The sequence below is a fragment of the Leuciscus leuciscus genome, assembly GCF_965113295.1.
Source record: "Leuciscus leuciscus genome assembly, chromosome: 3".
Taxonomy (NCBI): domain Eukaryota; kingdom Metazoa; phylum Chordata; class Actinopteri; order Cypriniformes; family Leuciscidae; genus Leuciscus; species Leuciscus leuciscus.
In genome coordinates this window covers 53,642,521-53,669,676 of record NC_138727.1, presented here as the reverse complement: position 1 = coordinate 53,669,676, position 27,156 = coordinate 53,642,521, and the positions used below count along the sequence as shown (strand labels likewise).

Genomic DNA, 27,156 nt, shown 5'->3' with positions numbered 1-27,156 from the left:
TCTTATAATCCAAAATATTTAATAAACATTGTTCTAATTAAAACACTTTCAAATGTATTTATTTAGAAACACAGATATCAATAATCAGCCTGTGAATCTCAACAGTGGTGACAATAATAAAGCATGTTGCAGTGGCTGCCACCAATCACAACTCATTAATGGCTCCCATCATGCATTGCGGTATGAATAAATTATGATCTGAATTGTCTATGTAATTTACTTTTCCTAATTGAATATTCTGCTCATCACCATTGTTGAGATGCATTGACTGAATCTTGACGTCTGTGTGTGCCTAAAAGAATGATTTAAAAAAAAAAAAAAACTTTTAAGAAATCCATTCTATTATATCTAAAATTCTGGATAGTTATGCAGAATCAAAGTTATGCTGTAATCAACAACATAAATCAAAAACATAAAGATCAAATGATGATTGTCATAACATAACCAATACCATCAAATGACTTTTTTCTTTGTTCATCTGGCAGTTGTAAATCAGATACAGCAGCCAAACAACAATTAAAGTTAATAATAGAAGGGTCAAGAGCCCAACTAAAGCAAACACTGATCACCATTACGGTGTCTTACAATTTGAGATTTTCTCCTTCAGTGATTCTGCTTGTTATCATCAGGTGTCTTCAATAATGCTCAATCATCACTCAATTAATCACTTAATTATCTCATTAACTTCAACAATCTTGAGTGGACTCATATACACTCCCAGGAGAGTTCATTTAACACTGGAGTTTTTGCTGTGTAGTAAATGCCGCTCCATCTGAAAGCAGGTGATGGCGATTTACTACTAATCAAGGAACCGGCTTTACTGACGAGAGGCGCATATCAATGTCATGCGATATATCGCCCAGCCCTAATAGACATATGACAGAAATAAAGTCAGTCTGGTTAGTAATAAGTGAGGCTGGTAATTCTGTTTGTGGAGTTGTTTAATCCTCCTCTGCTGAGATCTTCACAGATTTAATGTCTTTTTATCTTCATCTGATTTAATTTAAGGCTGTGGCTGAAGTCAGTTGTAGTTCTACTGTTTCTCTTTCCTTCAGTGATTCTGCTTGTTAACAACAACAGGTGTTCATCACTAATGCTCAATCATCACTCAATTGATCACTTAATTGTCTCATTAACTTTAAAACTGCTTCAGTGTTACTTTAACACCATGTAGAGTGGGACCATATGTGCTCTGAGCAGTGTTAATTTAACACTGGGGAATTTACTGTGTACGTCTACATTAATCCAAATACATTTGAAAACGGAGTTTTCGTTTATAAACGCTCTCCGTCCACACTAGCGTTTTCGGACGTTTCAGTGTGGATGGGAAACTTTAGAAAATTGCCTGAAAACGCTAAATTCACCTTTACTGCGCATGCGTAAAACCCCACAAAAGCTTACTGATATGACTCAGATGTAAAAATAAATAATGAAGTTATCGCGCAATTCTTCTGACAGGATAATTTTATTTAGTAAAATATCTCACCATCCACTGATGCGGTCCATGTCGCACGCAGTCAACATATGTTTGGTCTAAAACGCGACTGCTCTCATGTATTGCCGCAGGACAGCAAATGTGAGTAAATTCTGTCATCTTTGCAGGACTGTGATATGAAGAGTGTGCAATGTAGAATATTTTTAGCAACAGTGTGAAAGTGAATAGCACATAACAGACACAATACTGGTATAAACATGAATCTATTGGTACAATGCGTCATATGACTAAATTTACGTCATCGTTTTTAAATACCACCGGTTTCACAGTCCACACTACAACATGAACACAGTGTTTTCAAATGTATGCACTTTGGAGTGCATTTTCAAAAAAGCTTTGTTTTCATTAATAAAAATGCCATCTCAGTGTGGATGGAAGGCCAAAACGGAGAGACAAATATACGTTTTCAAACGAAAACATATTAGTGTGGACATGGCCTCAAAAACATGGTTTGAAATCACTGTTGTTTCTGACATCACAAACTACTTTGTAACCAATCAGATCAGCGTGCGGGCAAGCTTTAGCATATCATTAACTATGACCGCTTTGAAGCAGGGGAGTCTGGAGAGAAGACCGGTTTTCCTGGTATATATTTTCTGTTTATATGAAAAATTGGTTAGATTTGGCGGGTGTATGATGTATACGACTATGTTATGATGAACTATATTGAGTTGTTCAAAGTGTTTTTGAAGATTGTTAGAAGGCAGCTCTAAGATGGTGAATGGGAACATGGTTTGTGTAACATTTGTAACACATTGTTAGCTGTTTAAAAACATAGTCAAGCAAAAGCCTGATCATATTAATTACCGTTATGTGTCTGACATTGTAAAGAGCAATACTGTTGTGTTGCGTTTACCTCAGTAAGTTGGTCGAGTGGATCTCTGAGCTGGTGTGAGTTAGTGCAGGGCTAATTAGCATATTCATGAATTCTCATATATGAAATGAGGCAAGGTTGTATTACATTCAAGAATGAATCTTTTTTTTTTTTTTCATAGGAAAAAACTTTAAATATGTAATTTTTGTGACCAAAGGTGAGTGTTGAGGGATATAATTATTACCTACAGAGGGACTTAAAGCAGTGTGTACAGTTTGAAACACAAACCGCCGTGCTAGAAATCAAATATTGACAAAATAAATGAATACATCTGTGCTGCATATAAGATATAATAAGGAATAATAAGAAAAAAATATAATCTTTACCATGTATGTGTAATCTTGATCTTTGACTCCTGGACTTTGTCCAGTGTACAGATTGACTATCATTTGACCATCGATCTGAAGCTCTGCAGCATCAATGCTGATGTGCAGGTAATTCTTGGAGTTCTGGAAGGTATTGTAGGCCTGAGCCGTCATCGTCTTCACAACATGTTCAACTTCTACTTGTGGATGTTTGGTTTTTGCCTGGAAATAATACATGTATTGTTTTCTGATGTGCTGTGTAGAATATGCTCTATTGCAGGGATGGGCAAACTCTGTCCTGGAGGGCCACTGTCCTGAAGAGTTTAGCTCCAACCCTGATAAACTCTCCTGTCTGTAGCTTTCAAGTAATCCTGAAGACAGTGATTAGCTGGTTCAGGTGTGTTTGATTAGGATCCCAGATAGACAGCAACCATCAAAATAATGTTAATGTGTCAATGTTAACTGCATTGAATCAACATCTCTTTTACTCCAACAATTAATGCCTTGGGGTGGCAGTGACTCAGTGGTTCATGTAGGTTGTCTACAAACCGGAAGGTTGGTGGTTCAATCCCCGGTTCCACCTGACCAAGTACTGAGGTGTCCATGAGCAAAACACCTAACCCCAGCTGCTCCTGACGAGCCTCCCAGCCTTGCATGGCTGACACCGCCATCAGTGTATGAATGAGTGAGTGAATGGGTGAATATGAGGCTATATGTAAAGCGCTTTGGTGGCCATAGGTCTGTGAAAGCGCTATATAAATGCAGTCCATTTACCATTAATGTTTATTTTTTAATTTTTTTATCCATAAATCAATGGTAATGGCATTGAATCATTGTTACAATGTGATGTTGGTTCAACATCATGTTTGCACTCCCAGAAAATGAAACAACTATAACTGACTTAAAGCCACACAGCCTGAAATCAACTGCAAATAAAAAAAGAAAATAAGTCTCTTAAGATCTCAGCAGAAGGTCTTTTTGTCAATTAACAGAGGTTTAGATGTTGATGTTTTATTGATAATGTTTGGTCACCATTATGACGATCAGTGTTGCATTTAGTTGAACAGTTTGACTCTTGGCTTTAATGTGAGTGTATGATCTTTGCAACAGTGTGTATTGAAACACATAATTCATTGCAAAGAAAGCCAGAAACAGAGGTAATTAGGTGACATAATTATCAGCATCATATTTCACTAATTTTACCACTGACCAAAATAAGTAATTTGTTATTAAAACGTTATATTCACAAACAATACTTTTTTATCACAGATCAGACATTCTGAATTTTGATTTTTAAAATACAGTTAAGGAAAAATAATTTTAGATACACACACAGACATCAAGATTCAGCATATGAATCTCAACAATGGTGACATGCTTCATGCTGCAATGCATGTTGGGAGCCACCATAGTATAAAACCAGCATGCATTGGCATGAAGCATGTCACCATTGTTGAGATTCGTGTGCTGATCCTTGATGTCTGTGTGTCTAAAAAAATGTTCATTTACAAATAAAAATTCTGAACATTTGATCTGTTGCGAGAAAGCAATATCCACTTTTTACTTCTAAAAAACTATTTTACTTCTAATTATGCTGAAAACTGTTTCACCTGATTATCTTTGTTTCTGGCTTTCTTTGCAACAAATTATGTTTTGGTAAACACGGCTGCAAAGATCAGAAACACACATAAAAGCCAAGAGTCAAACTGTCCAGCTAAAGCAAACACTGATCACAGCAATGGTGACCAAACATTTTAAAACATCAACTACTAAACCTCTGTTAATTCTCAAAAAAAAAAAAAAAAAAATCCTTCTGCTGAGATCTTGAGAGATTTATTGTCTTCTTTTATTTGCAGTTGATTTCAGGCTGTGTGGCTTTAAGTCAGTTGTAATTGTTGTGTTTCATTTTCTGAGAGTGCAAACATGATGTTGAACCAACATCACATTGTAACATTGACTCAAAGCCATCACCATTGATTTATGGATGACAAAAAATAAATAAAAAATCAACATTAATTGCTGGGGCAAAAGAGATGTTGATTCAATACAGTTAACATTGACGCACTAACATTATTTTGATGGTTGCTGTCTATCTGGGACCCTAATCAAACACACCTGAACCAGCTAATCAATGTCTTCAGGATTACTAGAAAGCTACAGACAGGAGAGTTTATCAGGGTTGGAGCTAAACTCTGCAGGACAGTGGCCCTCCAGGACCGAGTTTGCCCATCCCTGCTCTATTGCTTCTTCAACATTTGTTAACTGACATATGTTCATTTTCCACTAGTTCACCAGTGAAAGTGACTGAACATTAGTTGAGTTTGCAGGTCTTACAGTGATCTGCAGTGTAGAAGATCCTCCTAGAGTGTTGACGGTAAACTCCGCAATGCCATTGGCTCTAGTTTTACCTCTGAATCCTCCAGGTCCAGGATTGACCTCCACTTCCACATTATCAGCAGGAGTCTGGTCAGGATTTGTTATGTAAACCTTTTATAGAACCCAGAGCAACAGTAAATGAAATGATTTCATAGTTTCTTCAACCATTCAGGTTATTAACTTTATTGTTAACGTCTTTTTACTGTAAATTAGTGGTAGATTTCGGGATGAGATGAAATTAAAATGCTCAGCTTGCACTATACACTGTGCAAATGACAGATGAAAAGTGACAGCATCCAATAGCTAAATAATATTACTATATTTAATTCAGATTTCAAATGCGGTCTTAATACTTCCATTGTATAGTATTGGTTGTTTTTATTTTAACACACTACAGACAAAGTAAAGAAACTAGCATTCTTGCTGCAGTGGACACGTGCTACCCAGTCAACCCATTGATCTCACAGTGATCTCTCCATATGATCACTATGTGAGTTCACAGTGATCTAAAAGTGTAACCGCACAGTGCACTCACTGTGTTCTCATATTATGGCCACAATGTGAGTCACCCCAGCTACACTGTAAAACCTGATGAGTTAGGTCAACTCAAACCGTTTGAGGAAACCGATTGCCTTAAATCATTTAAGTTTATTAACTCAAACAATTTAAGCATAAAAAAATATTTGATTTGTGTCCAAGTAACTCAATAACTTATTGTTAAGATAACTTGGGTAAATAAAGTTAATAGTACTAAGTCCATTCAATTAATATAACTCAAATCTATGAAGTAAACCCGAATAAGTTGGCAAAACTCAAAACATTTAAGACAATCAACTGACAATTTGAAATTTGAAATGTGAATACTTTTTTTAATTTAAACTTAGCTTTTAAAAGCTAATCTGTTAACATTCTAATTTGCTAACATATTAGCAATAGTATGTTATAAAGAAGCACTTGCTGTTTGAGCACAACAATATAAAGCGAATATTTGCTCTCAAATCAAGCTGCATGCACCACTTGTCACCATGATGGTAACTATCCTACGCTGTAAAAAAATCCTAATTTTACAGAAAATAACTGTGATTTTTTGACGATCATTTTCTTTCATTTTAAATTGTACTCAAAACACTGTAAAATTACAAATAATATCGGTAAAATAAAAATTCAGCTGTTATTTTAAGTATTGTGACAAATTCCAGTAATTCACATTTTTTATACAGAAAATTGATTGTATTTTTCATATAGTATTTTTTCTTAAATTACATAAAAATGTATGTAAAATTACAAATATAATCTGTAATTAAACAGTAACAGAACAGTTAAATGATAAAATGGTCAAATGACTGTCACACAGCAAAATCCCCAGTGTTAAATTAACACTCCGCAGTGTACATATGTGTCCACACTACAGAGTGTTAAAATGAACACTGAAGCAGTGTTGTAGTTAATGAGATAATTAAGTTAACACTGAAGCAGTGTTGAAGTTAATGAGATAGTTAAGTGATTAATTAAGTGATGATTGGCCATTAGTGGTGACACCTGATGATAACAAGCAGACTCACTGAAGGAAAGAGAAACAAGAACAGAAAAGAGAAACACAAGAACTACTGACTTTGAACCATTATTGCACTTATTATTTTACCAGTTTGACTTTATTTCTGTCATACATCTACACATGGTCTTATTTAGATTTAACAGACGTTTAGATGGTAATGTTTTATGGAATGTTTTGTTTCATGTCACCATTATGGTGACAAGTGTTTGCTTTAGTTGGGCTCTTGACCCTTTACTTTTTAACATTAGTATTTCTCTGGCTGTTCCAAATCTGGGTTTATAAAGCACATTTGTTGTGGCAAGAGAAACTTTTACTTCAACTGTGTTTCCTGAAAGCATCACAAGACCATTTGTTACTGTTGGTCTATGATCAAGTTAAGCTTAAGATGTTTTTGGAAATGCAGACCTGGTTATGTTTTGATGATGAAATTACTAGTGACCTGATTCAATGCTGGCACCCATCATTATAAACTGATTATCCACATGTTTTATTAATTTTTCACTACAGTAGTGATGGGATTTATGGCTCTTTGAGGGGATCCGGATCTTGGCGATCCGTTCCTTTCAAAGAGCCGTTCAAAAGAACGGCTCTTTTGGCTCTTTTTAAATATTTAGTCAGTTTTAAGAAGCCAGCTTGGGGGCATCTCAGTTTATCCTGGAAATAATCACTGGGAGGAATTATGAGGTGAGATTTGTAGTCAAATAATTCAAACTCAGATATCACACACCAATATCTGAGTTTGAATTATTCTGAAATATTGATTATTACCTCATTTGTCGTGTGTGGACTATATTCCATAGGGTTGCACAACATCCCTCTGCTTAGACATTGACATCACTATTTTGGATTTACCTTTAGTACAAAGTGTGTGTATGTGTAAAGCTACGTTGACTTATGTTATTCACACAATACCTAACGACCCGCTATTACTGACGTTGGCACTGAGACAGAGAGGCACTCGCACGTGTTTTTATTTTTATTTTTTAAACTGGAGTAAGCATGTGATGGCAGCGTGCACAAGTCATGGCTCCGCTCCTACCCAATGACAGAGGCACGCAGGGTTTTTTCCACTGGAGTACTCACATGAAGGATGCGTGCACAACTATCATCATGCTGTTCGGCCAACGCATTCTCATCCCAAGTCGTCATATACTGACGCTTTTGACGTTTCGTCTACATCGAACGCACATGGCACCCTTTAGCGTCAATATGAGACGCAGATAGACTATCTGCGTCTCATATTGACGCTAAAGGGTGCCATGTGCGTCCCCTATAACTGTTTTGTCTCGCGGAGAAGCTAATTTGTGTGCATCTGTGTGAATCACGCATAGGAAAAAAAGAACGACAGAAAGAACGGCTCCCCTCCAGCCGCGACTCGGCTCCCATCGTTCATGAGCCGTTCAAAAGAATCGGTTCATTCGCCAACGTCACAACTCTACACTACAGTAGTTATTTCCAGCAATGTTTAAGGAATCTGAAGGTTTTAAAATCACACACAGACATCAAGAATCTACATATGAATCTCAACAATGGTGACAATTAAACAAATGTTTCATGTTGCAGTGCATGATGGGAGCCACCAATCAGAACGCATCAATGGCTCACATCATGCATTGCAGCATGAATAAATTATGCAGCTGAATTGTCCTGTAATTTTCATTGTTTTTTCTGTTTGCTTTTATTTTGCTATTGTTTTGTTCTGACTTTAGTATCTTGTTTTGTGATGTTCAGAGTTGATCTGTATGTCACTAGTTTGTTTATTGTCACCATTGTTGAGATTCATATGCTGTCGTGATGTCTGTGTGTTTAAACACAATAACTTTTTTTACATTATTTCATAATTTTTCATATTGCTGTTGGATCTCAAACTGTAGAATCTCAGAGCTACAATCACCAATACTAAAACGAGACATCAAGCATATAGTAAAAGATTTGGACTCTGAATGACATCAGTGAATCAGGACACTACATGATGATAATGTCATTATCATCAAAACATATTGTGAGCAGGTCATGTTTTCTCTTGCAGTAACAAATGTGCTTTATAAACACAATGTTGAAACAGTCAGAGAAAAACTAATATTAACAAAATGAAAAGAGTCAAGAGCCCAACTAAAGCAAACACTGACCACCATAATCAGGGTATCTTCCGTCCATTTCATTTCCTATTTGAAATGAAATAAGCAGAAACGAGAAACGGCGCCTTTATTCGTTTTTTCGTTTTTTCCAAAAAACGAAAAAACGAGATTTCGGCTTGATTTTTCGTTTTTTTAGTTCACGGGCAAAAAACGAATAAATGACTTAAAAATTCGTTTTGCACATGTGGACGGTCATGAGGCGCCCCTGTCAGCCGATTGGTCAAGAAAATCTGAGCATGTGACGTCATCGGTAGTTCCCCAGGTTTATTCAACAAAATAATAGTCCTATGGCTCTGCGTACCGCATATTAAACTGTTCAGGGCAGGTCCTGGGCTTACTTATGTGCAACTTAACGCATTTCAGAGAAATATTTATATATCAGAAATATTAAATATTAATCTGCACCCAGACGGTTTTATTAGCTGTGCGGAGTTAAATCTGTGTGGTGAAGCACATACGCAGCAGTCATAACTCAGTGGTTCCCAATTCCAGTCCTCGTGACCCACTGCTCTGCACATTTTGTATGTCTCTCTTATCTGACACACTCAGTTCAGTTCATGGAGTCTCTCCTAATGAGCTGATGATCTGGTTCAGGTGTGTTAAATAAGGGAGACATACAAAATGTGCAGAGCAGTGGGTCACGAGGACTGGAATTGGGAAATTTAGACAATACGCTCAGTTTTTGGACAAGAGGTGGTTATTGCAAATACTGTAATGCAAAACTGCTGATGGTGGTGGGTACCGCGATGATGGTAAATAAAATTGCACTGTAACTGTAGCTAATCATAGCCTGTTCTTTGGCAGTTGGGTCTGTTCGAGGTTGGATCACGTTCTCACCACAAACGAACCGCTCCAGAGTTCGTTTGAAAGCGTACCGCTTTTGGTGCGCACCCGAGTGCGATTGCTGCATTCACACCTGCCCAAGCGAACCGCACCAAGGGGGAAAACGAACTCTAGTGCGATTCAACAGAACTAAATGAGGCAGGTGTGAAAGAAGTAAGAACCCTTAGATTTTCTAGTTGTTGGAAATACTGTTAACCCTATGGTTTTTTTCTTGATATTTTGTGACTTTCTCATTTATCATGACGAACATGCAAAGTTTCAACATGCTGATGTGTTTTGACATAGCCTATACAAACAAAATTACTATAGTAGCCTATAGGCTACGTTCCTGATGTTCACGGGCCAATTTGACCCAAACATTTTAACACTCTAATGCTAGGCTACTGACCCAAAATAATAAAATTGCTTGGTTATATTTTGTTATTTTGTTTGTTTTTTTACAACCTTATGAAGCTAAAATTAGCTTTTCCACACTTATTTTAATACAGAAAAATATTTTGTCAGCCACAGATGGTAAAAATGAGCCATCATTTATTTTTTCAATCTACCTGAAATAATATTAAACCTTTGTTTGTTGGTATTTTGTGACTTTTTTTCATTTATCATCATGATCATGCAAAGTTTCTACATGCTGATGTGTGTTGACATACAAACAATATTACTATTACATTTGTGATGTTCCCGCCCGGGTCAATTTGTCCCTCAGCTATTAAAATGCAACTGTACGGACACATGTGTTTGTATGACAGGGCACTTCAACTCCAGTTCTAAAGTGCAAGTGTCTAAAAGTGATCTAACCCTATCCAAACACACTTGAAAAAGCTAAATCACGTTGTTCAGAATTAATTGCAAATTACAGATGAAAATCTTTGTCAGACAAATAAGCTCTCTATATTCAAGATATCTGAAATACCTAGCTTTTAACCTTTTATGATTTTCAAAGGCAGCTTTACAGAGCCAATAAATGAATAAAAAACATTTATTTGATGTATGTTTTTGTTATGTTTTGTTTCTCACTCCCATGTGAGTGAATAATGAGCTTTCCCACAATTTTGCTTAGTGTGGCACAAGACTTTGACATAGACAGCAGGAAAAATGAGCTCCCAAAAATTGACATTTAAATAAGTAATTTCACAGGTTTTGATGATACTGATGAAGATGTTTCCGAGTTAGAGGATGCTTCAGAGATTGAGGAAAATGTTGTTGAAGATACAGAAAATGAATGAAACTAGGGAAACTAGGGAACTATGTCTATAGGAAACTAAAGGGAAAGTTAGGAAAAGTCAACATTATTTTCATACAGCTACATTGAATTGTTCAGTTATGATGTTATAAGCATAAAATATATAAGGAAAAATGAAAACGTAAAAAAAAGAAATGATGCAAAAAAAGTCAGTAGGCCTACACTGTTTATAAAAAGAAAACGGTTTTAAAAAATGGTTAAAAAAACAATTTGACCAAATTTGTCAATTGGACCCGCTCCGTAAGTAGCCTACACGGAAATCGAACAGTGCACGAGGGTAGGCTACGTTCAGCATATAGCGCTTATTTGAGATTTTTTTAATGTTTGACAACATCTTCCTCCACTCTTTGAACAATTTTAATTAACATTAGCCTATTCGTTATTAACAAAGAGAATAAGACGGATGAGATAACACAAGTAAATGAAAGACCTATGGATTAACCTTTCAAACGAATGCGGTTCATTGTTATTTTTTAATGAAAACACAACAACAATAAAATAGTAGGCTACAATAAAAAAAACCAAAAAACTCCTGCATAGTATTAAACTTGAATTAACAAAACGATTAAGACAGAATAACAACAGCATAGGCTAACAAATAAATAAAATATATTTGGAAATGTCCCTTTAAAATGAACACTGTTATTAAAACTTTTTGTTGTTGTTGTTGTTTTCAAAGACAAACTCACTTCTTTACTAACAAAATCTTGCGCTTTTTCCTCCGCTATCATCCTGTCAATCATCTCGCTCTCGCAGCTATGATTAGCTACAGTTACAGTACAATTTTATTTACCATCATCGCGGTACCCACCACCATCAGCAGTTTTGCATTACAGTATTTGCAATAACCACCCCTTGTCCAAAACTGAGCGTATTGTCTAAAAGAAGAGTTATGACTGCTGCGTATGTGCTTCACCACACAGATTTAACTCCGCACAGCTAATAAAACCGTCTGGGTGCAGATTAATATTTAATATTTCTGATATATAAATATTTCTCTGAAACACGTTAAGTTGCACATAAGTAAGCCCAGGACCTGCCCTGAACAGTTTAACATGCGGTACGCAGAGCCATAGGACTATTATTTTGTTGAATAAACCTGGGGAACTACCGATGACGTCACATGCTCAGATTTTCTTGACCAATCGGCTGACAGGGGCGCCTCATGACCGTCCACATGTGCAAAACGAATTTTTAAGTCATTTATTCGTTTTTTGCCCGTGAACTAGAAAACGAAAAATCAAGCCGAAATCTCGTTTTTTCGTTTTTGGGAAAAAACGAATAAAGGCGGCGTTTCTCGTTTCTGCTTATTTCATTTCAAATAGGAAATGAAATGGACGGAAGATACCCTGATTCACCATAATGGTAACTTGAAAAGAAAACTTCCATAAAACATTACCGTCTAAACTTCTGTTGAATCTCAAGAACTTTTGTCGATGTATTACAGAAATAAAGTCAAACTGGTAATAATAAGTGCAACAATGTGTAATGACTCGAAATCAGTTGTAGTTCTTGTGTTTCTCTTTTTTCTGTTATTGTTTTTTTTCTCTTTCAGTCAATGATTCTGCTTATTAACATCAGGTGTCACCACTAATGGCCAATCATCACTTAATTAATCACTTAATTGTCTCATTAACTTCAACACTGCTTCAGTGTTAATTTTAACACCCTGTAGTGTGGACACATATGTACACTGAGGAGTGTTAATTTAACACCGGGGATTTTGCTGTGCAGCTCCCCAAAAAACTGTAAAACATCTTAAATAAACTGAAAAACACTGTTATTTTACAGGTATTTTCTGCATTATTATGATCAAATACCTTCATTGTAAAAAAAAAAGCGTTAAAAAGGGTCAGATGACTGGCAGCTGCGGCTGCCAAACAAAAACCATAAAATTAAAGTAAAATATGCTAATTTAAATAAAGTGTAAAAAACTTTCAAAGAAATTTGATGTCACCATGATTGAGATCAGTGTCTGCTTTAGTTGGCCTCATGACCCTTGAGTTTATAACTTTAGTTTCCTCTGGCTGCTTTAACTGTGTATTTGATACACAGTTGTTATAGCAATGAATGTAGGAAAAATATCACATGATCTTGGTCGTTCATTGCTGATGTTATAGTCATCATGTGATATCAGATCATCACGGACATATCTCTGAATATATTAACTTAGTTTAAATAATATGTAAATGAAATTCAGCTTTAAACAAAGTCTATAGCTAATGCCATAAACTTTCCAATGATCCTTGAAGAATTGTGGCATCAGTATTATAACAATCTGAAAAAAAAATAAAAAAAATATTATACTGGAAAAGTTTTGAGCTGGTTCATTTTTACTGTGGTATAGAGACATCAAGAATCAACATATGAATCTCAACAATGGTGATAACCAACAAAGCCTTTTTGTGACTTTATAGTAGTTCAGAGTTGATCAGATTTTTTTTTCATAGTCACCATTGTTGTGATTCATACGCTGATTCTTGATGTCTGAGTGAGTCTATATGATCCTGACAAAACATATTCTGTATAATGAATTCATAAAATCTGAGTGTCACAGCACTGCAGATTCTTCTATAGCAGTTTTATCATGCAAAATTAACAACTAATAATCATCGACTTAATCAGATATCACACTTCAGATGGTATCAATGAGCAGGACACTACATGACGACTATTATCACTAGAACGTGGCCAACATCATCTGATCTGAGTTTCTCTCGGATTCCTATCATAACAAATATACATCAGAAACACACAGTTAAAGCAACCAGAGAAAAACCTAAGGTAAACACCAAAAGGTCAAGAGCCCAACTAAAGCAAACACTGATCTCCATCATGGTGACATCAAACTTCATTATTTTCAATAAAGCTTCAACTTCTAAACCTCTGTTAATTCTCAATAAGAATGTTAGTATGAAAGAAATAAAGTCTGGATTGTAATAAGTGAAGATGCTGAGATCCTGAGAGATCTGTTAGTGTTTAATGTTCTGTTGGGGTTTAAAGTGTTTCTGTATGGTGTGTTTCGTGTGTCACCATTGTGTTGAAGAGTAGAGCCTGAGCTTCAGTCCAGGATGAGCAGAGAAACACTGATGATATGCTGCATGTTGCTTTAATTACTGTGTAGTTGCTGATGCAGTGACGTATAGTCACAGCAAATCATGCATGTAATTAACAGCATGTTTTTAAGTAAAAAAAATCGGAAAATAAATGTGAAACAACTGTGTTTCTGTTCAAAAAGATTAATACAAATTTCTGTAATGGTTTTTTGCACTTCATTTAATTAAGGATGTTTTACATTAAATTTACGGTTTTTGTTTGGCAGCCATTGCTGACCTTCATTGACCATTTTATTTTTTACAGTGTAAAGCCAACATTAACAGAAAGTCTTCTAAATTAGCATAACAAAACATTAATCACTATTAAATCTCATACTTAACATTAATCTTACACACACACAAAAAACAAACATTATATTACACTTAATTTTAGCATTTACTCTCCCTTTCGAGTGCCATCGGCAAAGCATGCTGGGAAATAGACATCCCAGCCGTTTCAGTTAAACTTAAGTTTGTCTAAATTAAAATAAATAATTTAATAAAACTCAAAACAATGAAACAGTTCAGTTTACTTAAAATACAGGGTGGGCCATTTATATGGATACACCGTAATAACATGGGAATGGTTGGTGATATTAAAGTCCTGTTTGTGGCACATTAGTATATGTGAGGGGGCAAACTCCTCAAGATGGGTGGTGACCATGGTGGCCATCACCCATCTTGAGGAGTTTGCCCCCTCACATATACTAATGTGCCACAAACAGGACTTTAATATCACCAACCATTCCCATGTTATTACGGTGTATCCATATAAATGGCCCACCCTGTATATCAGTTCTGTGAACTTGAAAGAAAAAGAAAGTGCTAAAAACTCATACAAGTTAATTTGACTTAAATTAAACTAATTAGTTTAATTTAAGTTTGTCCTACTCAAACCAATTAGTTATTTTGAGTGTTAGGGTTTACAGTGTAGAAATGTTATTGGACATGGACTCCAACATCGCTCAGACGTAAAACTTTGGTTGAAAATGAAAATTGGGTTGACGTGTTGGTCGGATGTCAGGCTCCAACGTCATTAAACAACTCCACAAACAGCATTACCAGCTTCACTTATTACTAACCAGATTTACTTCTGTCATATGTGTACAAAAGTCCTAATTGAGATTAACAGGGGTTTCGATGTTGATGACTTATTGAAAATAATCGTTTGGTTTGATGTCACCATTATGATGATCAGTGTGTGCTTTAGTTGGGCAGTTTGACTCTTGGTGTATTAATGCTGTTGTATAAATAAACTGGCTAAGTCAGTAAAAGAAATTGTGATCAGATGATGTCAGCTACTTGATGATGATGTTAATGATATAATCATCATGTAGTGTTCTGATCAGCTGATTTCTTCTAGACCATTACATTTGTTATAGCATAGCTAGCGAAGGCGGTCATATAGGGATTGTCAAAGTTTTTTTTTTGTCATCTACTGAATTTTTCGTCAACGATACCAGGGACACCGAAACACCAGGGAACATGGAATTTGGTGGGCATGTAGCCCCACTAGACTTTTACGGAAAAATTTCGTTTGGTCCCCGGGGGCCACTCCCCCCCCCCCGTGCTGGGCCCCCCCAAACCCAAAAAATTCAGTTTTTCCTAAATAACTACCTGAACCGTGGCACCGAGGATGAAGACATTTTTATGGTATGTTGGTCTTAAGGGCCCACATCAACCTAGCCCATAATCACTCATTTGTGATTTGTGCCCTTCCCATAAAAAATAAAAATGCAATATTATTCTGCTTTAATCGCCCCTATCTTCAGTTGAGATGTTCAGAACTGCACCATATTTCATGTGTATGATTAACTTGACATCCTCTGGGGGTATCCTCTGCTAAGTTTCGTAGAATTTCATCCATGGGGGGGTATAAAATAAATTCATTTATGTGCACGTTTAGTGACTGTACACTCATCGGCCTGTAGATGGTGGTGTTGAGCGAAGGGTTGCTGGTTTTGGATGATACTGTCACACACACACATGCAGGAATACAAACAAACGCAAGCATGCACACACACTGACATCCACACGCACAGACACACACCCATACACACACATACAAATCCACATGCACAGACACACACACACAAACACACACGTGCACACACATGTACGCACGCATACATACACGCACAGACACACACACACACACACACACACACACACACACACACACACACACACACACACACACACACACACACACACACACAGACACACACTATGAATACATTTTATCAGCGTTATGGACAACATGAAATACACACACTTTACAAGTGTCCTACAAACTCTGTGAATTATTAAACAAACTGCCGATGTAGCATGAAAAAGACTTGCTTGAACACAATAAGTGTGTTTTTGAAACTCATTTTTGTAATACATTATGTAGGGAAAACCACTGTTATGGATGTGACGTTTTCACATTATGGATGTTAAGTGTCTAAACTAATGACTTTTGATATAAAACTTAAATAGTAATGGCAAATAATTACAAAACTCTAAATTATCCATGATCCACAAGAATACTCCAGACAGTCTTTTAAAATATACAACTTATATACATAAACACGCAATACAGCCAAATTGCTCCGCATCATTTATTTTTGTGGAAAGCCAGTGCAGGCCTGAGCAGCGGTCATATTTTGTACCGCCATACGGAACATCTAGTTGGTTATTTTAATGTTCTCACAGCAGTACATCCAACAGTGTTTTTAATCAAAGAAAAAAAAACATTTTGAATGACTGCTTCACTTAGACAGACTCAAACCTCAAGAATCAGCGCGTGAATCTCAATAACGGTGAGATGCTTCATGCCGCAATGCATTCTGGGAGCCACTGATGAGTTTTGTATGATGATGAAATCACTAAACTTTAATTAAAGCCAAGAGTCAAACTGCCCAACTAAAGCGAACACAGATCGCCATAATGGTGGCCAAGCATTTTCAATAAAACATCAACATTCAAACCTCTGTTAATTGTCAAAAAGAACTTCTTGAGATCTTGATCTCAGATTTGGAGATTTATTGTCTTATTTTATTTCCAGTTGAATTCTGGCTATGTGGCTTTAAGTCAGATATAGTTGTTGTGTTTAATTTTCTGAGAGTTTAAACATGATGTTGAACCAACATCACATTGTAACATTGATTCAATGCCATTACCATTAATTTTTGGATGAAATCTTAAAAAAAATTCAACACTAATTGTGGGAGCAAAAGTTATGTTGATTCAAACATTGACACATTAACATTGATTTAACATTGTTTTGATGGTTGCTGTCTATCTGGGACCCGAATCAAACACACCTGAACCAGCTAATCAATGTCTTCAGGATTACTAGAAACCTAAAGGCAGGAGAGTTTATCAGAACTCTGCAGAGCTGTGGGCCTCCAGGACCGAGTTTGCCCATCCCTGCACTAGTGGGACAGTGACAGTTAAGGGGTTAAAGACTGTTGGATGTCATGCTTTAGAAACATTAATATAATCAATTAAATGAATTTAATAACACACATGATGGTCTAGAAGAGATCAGCTGATCAGAGAATTGCATGATAATTATATCATTATAGTCATCATCATCATCATCAGTAGCTGACATTATCTGACCACATTTTCTCTTGCTGTTCTTGCTATAACACTCAGAAAAAGCTAGCATCAATTCATCGTCAAACTGCCCAACTAAAGCAAACACTGATCACCATAATGGTGACATCAAACCAAACCATTAATTTTAATAAATCATCAACATCTAAACCCCTGTTAATCTCAATAAGGACTTTTGTACACATATGGCAGAAGTAAATCTGGTTTGTAATAAGTGCATCTTGTAATGCTGTTTGTGGATTTTAATGTTAAATGACGTTGGAGCCTGACATAAAATGTGTAGACATCAACCCAATTTTAATTTTTAACCAAAAGCCCATGTCCAATAACATTTCTAACTTGGGTGACTCACCTTGTGGCCATAATATGAGCACACAGTGAGTGCACTGTGCGGTTACACTTTTAGATCACTGTGAGCTTACATTGTGGACATATGGAGAAATCACTGTGAGATCAACGTGTTGACCAGGATAGTTTTATACCGAGACACTGAAGGGCATCCCAGGTTTGAAGAATTGTGATGTTCTTTTGAAGTGGATGGTGTACGGTGACGTCACAATCTGAATGCCTCTCTTTTCTGCTTCCACCATTTCACTGCCTGAAACACACACACACAGACACACACACACACACACACACACACACACACACACACACACACACACACACACACACACACACACACACACACACACACACACACACACACACACACACACACACACAGACACAGACACAGACACAGAGACACACACACACAGAGACAGAGACACACACACACACACACACACACACACACACACACACACATACACACACACACACACACACAGAGACAGAGACAGAGGCACACACACACACACACACACACACACACACACACACAATGCATTCTTGGTAACATTTTATGTATTTTAATAATCTTGTTTTTGAGAAAATAGCCTACAGGAATAAAGTGTGAATTAACAGAGCTCAAAGTCGACACTTTATAATGCATAAAAACATTAGTGCTGCCAGTAACGACTAATTTTCTAAAGACTAAAAAAATCAAGTGTTTATTTAGCTGTGTCCATTTTATTTTGAACTCAACTGAAAGGCCAAACCATAAAATGTCAATAAACAATATAAATAACTTAAATGTTACCAAATAAAAAAATAAAAAATACAAATGTAAACAATATAAATAACTTAAATTACATCCAATAAAAAATTACAAAGTGGGATGTTTTCCACATTCCAAAAAAAAAAATTGCACAAAGTTGCTATGACAATATAAAACAAAATACAATTTCCAGTGCATTAGTGCACCATATTAGTCCGAGTCCTAATCTAATCCTCCGCTCCTTCCCGCAACATTCATGTTTTGTCCCGCTCCCGCCTGCAACATTCTGTTTTGTCCTGCTCCCGCCCACAAAAAAAAGTATAAATACACAGCAAAATCCCCAGTGTTAAATTAACACTGAGAGTGTAGATCATATAAACTCTGAGCAGAGTGTTATAAGTAACACTGAATCAGTGTTAAAGTTAATGAGATAATTAAGTGAATAATTGAGTGATAATTGAGCATTATTGAAGACACCTGATGTTAACAAGCAGAATCATTGACGGAGAAAGTCGCCATTATGGTGATCAGTGTTTGTTTTTGTTGGGCTCTTGACCCTTAAATCATACAATTTAGATTTTGTTTGGCTGCTGTACCCGAGTTATAACAGCCAGATGAACAAAGAGAAAAGGTGATCTGATGGTATCGATCTACAACCCTGTGTTACTAGAGCATGAGATCCAGCAATATTATAACAATCAGTTTAAATCTTTTAACCCCCTGAGGTCTACGGTATCGCCGGCGATACCAGCTCGCTTTTTTTTTTATTAGTGTAAAAGAAACTCATAAATACTCTGTTGACTTTGATTTTCCATAGGAGTTTCATACATCAATCGATTCTGTTAAATGTGTATTATTTTTGTGTATACTCACAATAAAAACAAAGTGTTGTGCTTTTTGCCAAATAAAGAAAAATAAACACGAAGCGAGTTCTGCCTTCTCTCTGCCAGTGTAGTCCATTCTGAAACGCGTCCGAAAATTAACAATAACTCAGCGAATACTCAGTCAAACAGACATACAGACACACAGGCATGAAGATTGAATTCTCTTCTTTTAAATGAAGTAATTTATATAAAAAAACAATTATTCTCATCTTGTGAAATCTGTATTAAAAGAGAGCGATTCCAGTCGAGCTCATCTCATCTCATTACGTTATAATCGGCCCCGCCCACGGAGAGCGCGCGCTATTCAAACGCAAATGGCTGAGGCAATCCTGTGAACGCCCCCATCAGCTCGAGAAAACACACAAGTTTATTTAGATCATTGTTTACACCGTCTTGCAGCGCTGTGAGGAATAATACTAATGGAAAATGTCCCTCAGAAGTGCGGGTATATCGAGGAGCGAGCTGAGGAATACTAGTACGTTTTTTCCTTCTCATGTGAATTTCTTCACGTGGGTTTCTGTTTATGAATGAATAAACGGCAGATATGCGCGCTGTTTACCACAGCTGGCAAAGACAGTTTAAATTTAAATCGCGTGTGTGAATGAATGATGATGTTTTAGCAAACTGCATTGCTATACTGAGATAAGTAAACATCGACTGAATGTTGAAATAAAATGTAGGCTATTTGTATAAGCAACGTATTAAACTGCAAATTAACAATATGCCCTAATATTTCATGAAAACAACGTTACAGTCAGACGAAATATGAAAGACAACATTTTGTTGACTAGATTTGGGTACAGTTTTTACTGTAGAATATACTGCCACATCAAATAAGCTTTTGTTTAGCCATTTCTATATATAAAATACTATTTTTGTCAAAAATAAAGTCATCAACTAAGATGTTAGCTGTTCCAATGTTGGTTATATTCAAACTAATGAATACATAGATAAAATGTAGGGCCTATAATCATTTTTTTTTACAAAGAAAGAGTACACTTGAAATATTGTTGAAATTGTAATTATTGTTGTAATTGTAACCGTTTTAATAAAATAGCAAAACATATTTACAAGATAGATGTAAGCAAAATCTTAAATGGTCAATATAAGTCTTCTTCTAAATATATCTTTTGTCCTTGCATTGTGGCTCAGTCAGTGTCACACCTGAGTGAATGGCTAATTATGCAGAGTGGGTGTATTCTAAGGTGTAAACCCCTCCTCGTTCACGCCCCCTCGCATATTGGCTTTCCAAGCAAAACCTGTTTTACATCAATTTAAATCAATGTATGGTTTTATGTGAACGATAAAGCAAGACTATTTTCACATAATTTTGAAGAAAAAACTATAGGCGACGACATCCATAAGTCAAAAGTCTTATTGCCACATATTTAGTATGTGTTTTGTGGCCTTATTTCAAAAATGTTAATTTTTAGTTTTTTCGATAACCACGCATAAACATTATTCTCTCAAAAATGAAAACATGTACATACATGTGGCTCACATATTATTGTAGTCCTGTTTGTGCTATATAGAGTGAATTTACACCTTTGCCATTAATATGTTTATAAGCAACTGAAATAAGCACAAATGTCAGAGCATGTCAGAACACCCCCAGGGCCCAAAAAAACACTCAGACTCCAGAGGGTTAACAAACATGAGATTTAAGAATAGACTTAAGCTGACACACACAGATATCAACAATCAGCGTATGAATCTCAACAATGGTGACAATCACAAATATTTAGATAAACAGATTAATTCAGAAGATCACTGAAAAGCTATTAATTCACAACAAAAACAACAGCAAAAAATAAAAGCAAACATTTAGAATGAAACAAAATTATAGGACAATTCAGCTGCATAATTTATTCATGTTGCAATGCATGCTGGGAGTTTTGTACTATGCTGGTACCCAGCATGCATTGCAGCAAGGTACTTTTGATTGTCACCATTGTTGAGATTCATACGCTGATTGTTGATGTCTGTGTGTGTCATACTAAACTGACTTCTTTTTCGTGCTCATATTTGTTAAAGTCTTCTGACTGACTGTTATAACATTGCTAGATCTTACGCTGCAGTATCACAGAGTTTGAGATGTGAAAATATTAATGGAACAACACAATTGTTAGATTCCAAAGACATCAGTCAAACAGGTTATTTCCAAGCGGGAAGGAAGTCGACCGGAAGTTGAAGCCGGCCGCGTGCCACCATCTTGTAGCAGAACTTCACCTGCTGTTAGCATCCCATTGACTCCCATTCATTTTGGCATCACTTTGACAGCGAATAACTTTACATCTGAGGCGTTTGAAGACTCCATTTGTCCATTATTTATTTCTAAAGAAACACGACAATGTATAAAAAGCTCCATTACCTTGTATCTTACGTTATGGCCCCGTAGAAGCAGTTTTTGTAAAAGTAGGCTAACGATTGCGTCATAACCACACGACTCTCTGTCGCACAGTAGAGAGATTACCGTATTGACGGGAGGAGAAGCTTGCGGTCAATCGCGGACACGTAGAGGCAAAATTACAAAATAATTAATCAGAATACCTAGCAAAAGTTTCTCCTGCTCTTAGCTCATGGACAGCTCCTACTCACACTCTCCGTCTCTGCAAGATTCGGAAGGGAATGATTCAGATTTCTCTCGGCACAGCTACTAGAGGACAGACGGGTTGCTCACGTCACATCTACGTCGTCAAGCTCGGTTTGAGTCTGCGCGTCAGGAACGGAAGTCCTAAGAAATCGCTGAAAACGGGCTTCACTTGTCTCAATTGAGTTCCAATGAGATGACTCTGTCCACTTCTTATACTGTCTATGGTTATTTCATGATGATGATAAATCCATCAACTGGTAACCATCTTATTGGTCAAATCTTTTTGACAAACACACTGTCACAGCAGCCAAAAAAGTCAAAATATACAATAAAAGTTAAGACCCCAACTAATGGAAATACTAATCACTGTTATGGTGACTTCAAATGAAACACATTAGAGTTAAACACCTGTTAATTCTCAATAAAAACTTCTGTAGACGTCTGACAGAAATAAAGTCAGTCTGGTTAGTAATAAGTGAAGCTGGTAATGTTGTTTGTGGAGTTGTTTAATCCTCCATGCTGAGATCTTCACAGATTTAATGTCTTCTTTTCTCTTCAGTTGATTTCATCTTAGACTGTGGCTGAAGTCAGTTGTAGTTCTTGTGTTTCTGCTCGTCTCTTTTTCTGTTCTCTTCTTTCCTTCAGTGATTCTGCTTGTTAACAGGCTTATTAAGGCTGAGATTACTTCATATTTAATATACACAGACTTTGTGGCTCAGATAAGGTATCTTGCTCTTGCTGACATGTGGCATTGCTATGGTCTGCTTGTGGCCCAGATCTGGCAAACAGGAGCGGCCAGATCCGCATTCCACAAGTGCCAGATGTGGGCCGCATCTGGGCCGAAACAATGTTGCTATCTGGGTGTACTTCTCAAGAGTTAATAAACAGTACAGACTAGCTCGCGTTTCATTAAAGCAACATTTAAAGGGGTCATATAATGCCATTATTGTACAAGCTAATATGATTCTTTAGAGTCTAAATTAAAAGTTTGTAATATACTTTAATTAAAAATTCTCATTAGTATTGTAAGAAAACACTCATTTTACCTGGTCAAAAACAGCTCTGTTTTCAGCACGCCGTTTGAGTGCATACGTCTTTAAATGATAATGAGCTTTGCTCACCCCGCCCTCTGTTCTGTGCGTACACCGTTTCTAACACAATAACACCAATAACCTTAACGCATTGATCATTATAAACGTGGGATTAGGGCTGGGCGATTTAAATCGCGATATTGTTATGCGCATCTCGTCAGTAAAGCCGGTTCCTTGATTAGTAGTAAATCACCATCACCTGCTTTCAGATGGAGCGGCATTTACTACAAAGAGCCGTAGTTAACTGACAAGCTGAGCCATATCACATTAATATCGCGGACGTATCGCCAGCGATAGGGTCATTCCTGGGATTCGGTAATATTTCAGTCCCCTAGATTTTAAAAAGTGGTGGTTCACCAAAATGAAATGTTAAAAGCTCTTCACAATACTTTGTTATGTCCTTTATAATGAATACAAATAATTATTGCATTTAAATAATTTTTATCATTAAAAAAAATCTTATTTCTGTCTTAAAGCAAACATTTTGTCATGTCCCTGAGGTTCTTCGCTGAATTTGTACTTGGAAAATAATTAATAAAATGTGCACAGTGTCTATAATTTTCGGCAATAATGCAAGTATTTTTTTGTGTTCTTTGCTTTTGAAAAGAAACATTTAAAAAAAAATCAAGATATTTGATAAAAAACTACTTATAAAGTTACGTCCCTCAGTCTGAACTCAACCCCGTCACGCCAACCATTCTCCGCCCATAATAATATAGACTCCACCCATATGTGACATCATTCACAGGAAGTTGCATCATTCAGCTCTCTTCAACAGCATGGTGCAGAAGAAGATGAGTGATATCACACTTTTTATAAATTTTTTGAGGTGTATTATAGTCAGGGAGGGTACTGTCAAGCTTAACAACTCAACTCCATCACATACAATTAAGATGGAAAATTATGACTTTTCAAAATTTTATTTTAATCCATAAAAATCTAAAATATACTTATTTCATTGGCTGCCATGTGGCCCACTCTTCTACACCACATTAAGAGCAGTGGCCATTTTGAGCAAAAAAACTCAACCCCATCACACTCAACCCCGTCACATATGTCATTGTTTCGGGGTTGTAAACTTTGTGACAGGGTTGAGTTATTCACTTAATTTAATCAATGATTTCAATTTAAACATTTTATTATTATTTTTTATTTCAGTAAATATATTATTACCAAAATCATAACTCATATTTTTGTTATAGATAAAATATTTGATGTAATGTGTCCACTTAAACTTCAACAGTCATTGAGATGATTCCAGCTCCACAACATGTGACATCTCGCCATGTAGAGGTTCTGAAGGAGGTTTGGGCCAGACTATCAAGATAAAAGCCTGAATAAAGTGCCTCAGCCACACACAGACACACAGACACAGACACAGACACAGAGACACAGAGACCAACACAGACACACAGACACAGAGACACAGACACACAGACACACACAGACACAGAGACACAGACACACACAGAGACACAGACACAGAGACACAGACACACACAGAGACACAGAAACACAGACACAGAGACACAGACACACAGAGAAACACAGACACACAGACACAGACACACAGACACAGACACACACAGGCACACAGACACAGACACACACAGAAACACAGACACAGAGACACAGACACACATACACATACACACAGACACAGAGACAGAGACACAGACACAGAGACACAGACACACACAGAGACACAGACACAGAAACACAGACACAGACACACACACAGACACAGACACACACAGAAACACAGACACACAGACAAAGACACAGACACACACAGACACAGGCACACAGACACAGACACACACAGAAACACAGACACAGAGACAGACACAGAGACACATACACAGAGACACAGACCCACAGACACAGAGACACAGACCCACAGACACACACAGAAACACAGACACAGAGACAGACACAGACACAGAGACACAGACACAGAGACACAGAGACACAGAGACACAGACCCACAGACACACAGACACAGAGACACAGACACACACAGAGACACAGAAACACAGACACACACACAGACACACACACACAGAAACACAGACACAGACACACAGACACAGACACAGAGACACAGGCACACAGACACAGAGAGAGACACAGACACACATACACACAGACACAGAGACACAGACCCACAGACACACAGACACAGAGACACAGACACACAGACACCGACACACACAGAAACACAGACACAGAGACAGACACAGAGACACAGACACACATACACACAGAGACACAGAGACACAGACACAGAGACACAGACACAGAGACTCAGGCACAGACACACACAGAAACACAGACACAGAGACAGACACAGACCCACAGACACAGGCACACAGACACACACAGAAACACAGACACCGAGACAGACACAGAGACACATACACATACACACAGACACAGACACACAGACACAGAGACACAGACACAGAGACACAGACACACAGACACACACAGACACAGGCACACAGACACAGACACACACAGAAACACAGAGACAGACACAGAGACACAGACACACATACACATACACACAGACACAGAGACACAGACACAGAGACACAGACCCACAGACACAGAGACACAGACACAGAGACACAGACCCACAGACACAGACACACGGACACAGAGACACAGACCCACAGACACAGACACACGGACACAGAGACACAGACACACAGACACAGAGACACAGACACACAGACACAGAGACACAGACACACAGACACAGAAACAAAGAGACACAGAAACAAAGAGACACACAGACACAGAAACAAAGAGACACACAGAGACACAGAGACACAGACCCACAGACACAGACACACGGACACACGGACACAGAGACACAGACACAGAAACAAAGAGACGCAGAGACAAACACAGACACACAGACACACACACAGACACAGAGACAAAGACACAGACACAGAGACACACACACAGACACACAGAGACAGACACAGACACAGACACACAGACACAGAGACACAGACACACAGACACAGAAACAAAGAGACACAGAAACAAAGAGACACACAGACACAGAGACACACAGACACAGAGACACAGAAACAAAGAGACACACAGAGACACAGACACAGAGACACAGACCCACAGACACAGACACAGACACACGGACACACGGACACACGGACACAGAGACACAGACACAGAAACAAAGAGACGCAGAGACAAACACAGACACACAGACACACACACAGACACAGAGACAAAGACACAGACACAGAGACACACACACAGACACACAGAGACAGACACAGACACACAGACACACACACACAGACACAGAGACACACAGACACAGAGACACAGAGACAAAGACACAGAGACACAGACACAGAGACAGACCCACAGACACAGAGATACAGACACACAGACAGACACACACACACACACACACACACACACACACACACACACACACACACACACACACACACACACACACACACACTGTGGTGCCTCTATGAATAAATATGGATTAGACCCTTTTTTTCTTTACATTTGTTCAGGTATTTTATGCAAATGTTCATAAAGTAACTATTTTAAAATGTTGGAATTGTTGAGTGCGTGCAAGAGTCCTGCTTATTTTGAGTTTTTTGTGTTAACATGGCATTTTCTTTTGTAAATGACCCACTGATTGTTACTTATGTTATTATGAACTTTTATCTGCTGCAGTTTTGTTTTATGTTCCAGCACTGAGGAATGTTTTAGACACTAGTGAATTTACCTATTGTGCCCATTTGATAAAAGGTTCTGTTTGGTATTCTATTTTTGTTTTTTGTTTCCAAAAATATTTGAAAGTTACTAATGGCCGTACTGTCTGCAGTAGTTTTCTTTATTATCTGAACTGCAGTGAGAATTTAAACAAAGTAAAAACGAAAAAAACTAAATATGAC

The 27,156-nt window shown here is 37.2% G+C and overlaps 2 protein-coding genes across 9 annotated transcripts in view; both read right to left on the bottom strand.

The window, feature by feature from the left end:
* The window catches only part of LOC309493628 (complement C3-like), a 528,795-nt gene that overhangs the window by 243,360 nt on the left and 258,279 nt on the right, over positions 1-27,156 (bottom strand). The window lies entirely within an intron of this gene.
* The window catches only part of LOC309494715 (complement C3-like), a gene marked incomplete at its 3' end in the record, with an annotated part of 130,628 nt that overhangs the window by 2,815 nt on the left and 100,657 nt on the right, over positions 1-27,156 (bottom strand). The window contains exons 10-12 of the mRNA XM_082164126.1: positions 18,013-18,128; positions 5,009-5,161; positions 2,696-2,896 (exon numbers count right to left, since the gene is read on the bottom strand). Of these exons, the coding sequence (XP_082020252.1) occupies positions 2,696-2,896; positions 5,009-5,161; positions 18,013-18,128 (470 nt within the window). The remainder of the gene's footprint in view (positions 1-2,695; positions 2,897-5,008; positions 5,162-18,012; positions 18,129-27,156) is intronic.